This window comes from Impatiens glandulifera, chromosome 1 (assembly GCF_907164915.1).
Source record: "Impatiens glandulifera chromosome 1, dImpGla2.1, whole genome shotgun sequence".
In the NCBI taxonomy this organism is placed as follows: domain Eukaryota; kingdom Viridiplantae; phylum Streptophyta; class Magnoliopsida; order Ericales; family Balsaminaceae; genus Impatiens; species Impatiens glandulifera.
The window spans coordinates 84,779,521-84,784,502 of NC_061862.1; the positions used below are offsets into that span (position 1 = coordinate 84,779,521).

At 37.3% G+C, this 4,982-nt stretch overlaps 1 protein-coding gene across 1 annotated transcript; it reads right to left on the reverse strand.

Moving 5' to 3' along the window:
* Positions 1 to 1,490: 1,490 nt before the first annotated feature.
* LOC124919139 (CSC1-like protein ERD4) lies at positions 1,491 to 4,079 on the reverse strand. The gene is made up of 2 exons (XM_047459307.1): positions 3,722 to 4,079; positions 1,491 to 3,659 (listed from the first exon to the last, which is right to left on the reverse strand). Exons 1-2 carry the CDS (start codon positions 4,002 to 4,004, stop codon positions 1,723 to 1,725), a joined length of 2,220 nt encoding a protein of 739 aa, XP_047315263.1. The 5' UTR covers positions 4,005 to 4,079; the 3' UTR covers positions 1,491 to 1,722.
* Positions 4,080 to 4,982: the final 903 nt, after the last annotated feature.

A 4,982-nucleotide genomic window follows, 5' to 3' on the forward strand; every position in this document is an offset into this window, starting at 1 on the left:
ATAACCTACTTCATCCATTTATCGCCGGCGTTGTCGTTGGATACAGGATTGGGGGAGGTTTCGTTTATGTCCTTACATACCACCAAGACGATCTCTCGGGAGTCGGAAGTATCCACTTGCATGTTCTTGCCTTCATTTTGTGACATTTTCACAAGAAATCCATGTAGAATAGAAGAATACTCTAGGGATTCAAAGTTCAAAGAAAGATGATCGCTCTCAGAGAGAGAATGTGAACAATTATGAAAATGAAGAGTGGGATTTGTAGCGGGAAAAATATGTTTTATTCCTACATAAAGCGATTTTAACTTCACAGAAATTATAACATTAACGAAGTTTGCTTCACAAGGTTGAGTTTTTAAATTCATAAACGAAGCTAGCTTCACAATCATTCTATTTTACATGGCGTCTGGGCGAAGTACGCTTCGCTCGAAAAACGTCTATTCATTCCTTTTTACATGGCATCAGGGTGAATGAGTCTTCGCTCAAAAAGCGTCTATTCAATCCATTTCACATGGCGATTGGGCGAAGGAGTCTTTGCTCGAAAATAGTCTGTTCATTCCGTTTTACATGGCGCCCGGGAGAAGGACGCTTCGCTCGATAAGCTTCTATTCATTCTGTTTTACATGGCGCCCGGGCGAAGTAAGTTTTGCTCTAAAAGCGTCAATTCATTCCTTTTTACATGTCGCCCGGGTGAAGGACGCTTCGCTCGATTCTCTAGACATATAAACTAATTGAAGCGAAGTATGCTTCACTGAAAAGCGTCTTTTCGTAAATAATTTTTTTTATATATATAAATAATTAATTGAAGAGAATCATAAATTTTTTTATTTTTAATATAAAAATATTTTATTTTTGTTAATTTTTTTATTTCATATAAATGATAAATGTTTTTACATGATAAGTAAACGGTTTTTTCATGGGTGTGTTGGGGGTTTTGCATGAACGTCAGGGTATTAAAAATAATTGAAGCGAAGTATGCTTCGCTCTAAAAGCATCTCTTCATTCAGTTCAACGGGATGCCTGGGCGAATTATGCTTCTCTCCGTACCGTTTCTCTCTATTTCGCATTACCTGGCGCCTGGAGAGAAGTGAGCTTCGCTCGAAACAATATATCTCATTCTTTTTGACATGGAACCTGGGGGAAGGAAGTTTCACTCCATACGTTATCTAGACATTCCGTTAACGCCGTTTGGGGTGAACCCGGAATGAAATCCGGGTTCCGGATTCTCTCTTCCTACCTTCAACCTAACTTCATTTATTAATATAATAATGCTCCTGCATTTTGATTGGTCCGCAACAAGGGAACACAGAAATCGGTAGCCGAAGATCCAAATTGCAATTTGGGTGTAGGTCCTAGAAAATCTTAGTGGCACATACCAAACACTACACAACCATTTTAATTCTTTGGTTTTACGCATGAATCATTATGTGTTGTGTTTGAACTGAACACCAAAAGAAAACTAGTCATTAGCCATTTAAAAAACATAAGTACAAGTAACAAACTTACAAGGGAAAATGTATCTACCTAAATAATACAAATGAAAACCTAATTTAGAAATTCACACACCACTCTTTCACACAACAATAACAGTACACAAACAAACAACCTAAATTAACAAAATACAATATCATGGACATATACAAAAACATTCACATAAATTATAATAATGTACAAACTAAAAATTACAACTAACCCTCGGTCAGCAATCGTCGCTACTTCTGCCTACGCGAAGGAGACTGACCTGGACACTTGTGATAATGCATCTTCGAATTGATCTTCATCTGGAACCTTATCATCATCATCAGACACCGCCAAACAAGGTGGTATGAATGATTTGAAGATAACTTCCGGATTACTAGTTTCCTTCAATTCCTTACTAGCAACCACTTCCAGGGCCGGATCTTTGAAAAATCCATAGAATTTACTTTTGCATATCAATGCAAAGATCACTGTCAATACAGGAAGTGGAAACAAGATCAACCCCCCTGTAAACTTCTTCAGCGAAAAGTAACCCAACATCGTCAATTGGTATAGCAAGAGCGATGCCAATATTCTGGCGTGTATGTGTGGCCACATTCTCCCATAGCTCTCGTACGAAGGAACGTAGACTTTCAAAACCTGGTTTCTAAGTATTAGCCACCCCAGCCCGAAATAGAGCGCCCCAAATGGGATAATGATGGGCACGATAATGGAATAGCAAAGGACAATCGTCAAGATTAACATATCCCCGGGGATTCTACTTACATAACCAATATCCCCTGGAGCCCAAGCTTCTTTGATTTCAGCTTCTGTTTTGCATAGGTATATCTTCTTCAAGTGGTACATGATCAACGGGACTATTCGTGACAATTCGAGACCATATCCTACAAAGAATTTCAAGGCCACGAATGTAAGGAAGAAGGTGGCTTGACCTGGAAGAGACACGGCTAGAAGATTGATAATGATGTCTAATCTTAGACCCTTCTGGAGGTCTTCGAACGTTTCGAATAGAGTTGATCCAATGGTAACTCCTATGAACACGTTTAACACTGTAAAACAGAAGTATTTCCCTGATGCAGCCCTGGCTGCGTGACTCTCTGAAGGAAGACCCTCTGCTTTTGATAACGACAAAAGCAACTTCGGAAGCAGAGCTAAGAACACAATGAGGGCTAATTGAGGAAGGTAAGCCTCCAAAACGGTCTTAATGGAAGTTATCTCCACTATTGGCTTTAAAAACGGGAGATACTTCTCCAAATTGGCTAGTGATGTGAGTGCAGACACAAATCCAATGGGGATCATGTAGAAGAAAACCATCAATGCCACCAGCACGCAGACTAGGTAATGTCGCACTTGTCTTTCGTAGTATTTTTTGTGGAGGTTTGTCCAAATAAGTTGACGGGCTTCCGGAGCTTCCATTACTGTCCATGTATCTACCATGGTGGCATGAAGACTCTGAGCAGCCGTGGCAGCAGTCACTCTGTTTTTGAAGAAGACGATTGCAGAGGCTTGCTGTTTTTCTCTGAGAGTCAACTTTCGTTCCTCCTCTAGCTTGGGAGTTAACTCATTAATTTTGAGTGTGTAATAGTCAATAGTATCAACGGTTTCCCCAAAGAGACCAAGAAACCCAGTTTTAATCTTGGGTCGAGTAGTTGTAGTCTTATCAGCAGCAGCATAAACGGTTTGAACACGATCAAGTTTCTTTTTGTAGGATTGTATCTCTTCCCAGATAGCGTTGACTTGTTTATTGTTTGTGACGACCATTGATCTATAAAATGTGTCTGGATAGATGGCTGTGAAGTAGGAATCGACATGTTCCTTGAAGGTCTGGTTTTGGATTTGGGTTTGGCTTGACCTTGGAATATCTCGAACGAGGATGGCAAATTGATGGGGTCTGAGTTCAGGGGATTTTAGGGCAGAAGTTCTAAGGGCTGAAACATGTTTGTAGGCTTTCCAAAGAAGATAATAAGTCAAGAGAGAAACCCAATATTCAGCTATCACATAAGCCCACAACCTAGGACTCTCCTCTCCAACATGTCCCATTGATAATTTGTCGAGTTCGTTGAAAGTTCCAGCGCTGGTGTTGTAGGTTGATTTTGAACTATTAATCATCGTATCAGTTGCAGCCAATGGTAGAAGAACCGGCAACAGAATCACCCCGGACAAAACAAAGATTCCCAATGCTGTACAATAATACCCATTATCAATAAATGGAAGAGAATGAATTTAACTGAAATTTACATACCGGTAGTGAGGAAGACGAAATAGACGGCGGAATCAACACCGGACATGGAGATAACGTCCTGCTCGGTGGAAGAGAGAGCCTCTCGTATCCAAGCAAGCGGGTTCCGGGTCCTTCTGGATCCATTTGTATCCCCTTCCCACGGTTCCAAACCTTTCAAGATCCGATTTGGGTAGTAAACGACACTGTTCCCAGGTTTCGATGACAGCCATGAGAAGAGACACATCAAGATCACAAATATCACAAACGATGTACCCAGAGACGTCAAAAACGAACTGAAATCCATATCTTTGTATTTGGGTAGTAGTAAACCAAATTGAAGAAAGAGTTATTTTATCTTTCTATTGAAGAAGGAAAAGTAAGTAACCGTTGAGAGGAGTCATTAAAAGTGTGATTAAATAAATAAAGGAAAGGAAAGGGACACAACTATGGAGTTGCTGTGGTTGTGGTGTGCGTAAAGTTGATAAATTATCCTCTCACGAAGAAAGAGATAATAAATATCCGCTGTTTATACATCAAAACAAAAACGGTATGCGATTTTGATTATTAATTAGCTGTATATTTTGTGGTTCCATTTTCACTTTGGAATTACGCACACATATATTTGATTAGAGAAAGAAAAAGCCTTGTTTGATTCATTTTGGGCTTCTTTTTTTTTTTTTTTAATTAATAATGATGGTCTCTCTTCAATTTGAATTTAACTTAAATTCTTTTCTCAAATTTAAGAACATAGCATTTCATCTTCATTCTCTCATCATAATATATTTTATTTACATTAAAAACTAAATTTGATTTTATATTTACTCTTAAGATTTGGACTTGATAAGTTGATGTATCAAATTTAATTCTCATTGACACATAAATCATGGTATAAATAAATAATTATATTCTTATAATTTGTTTGAATAATGAATTTTATAAAAAAGTATTTGTTTAATTAAAAATAAATATTTTATGTTGGTAATCTTTGTTTTTTAAATATACGAATGCTACTAATCAGTGTTTTATGATTTTTTGATTTTCATTCTTAATCATAGTTAGGGTTTGTACTGCTTTGATTTCTGACCTCCCATTTTTAAGATTTTAATGAAATAATTTTAACCGTTTCCAAAAAAAATTCAAATTTGATACTAATGAATTAAAATTTAGAATAGTATAATTTATTATTATGTGCATTGTTACAAATTGTTTGCTAAGTTTTATTATATAACTATTGTTGGAAAATTTTGTGGTGGTCAAAGATTTAATTTAATATCTAGTTCTT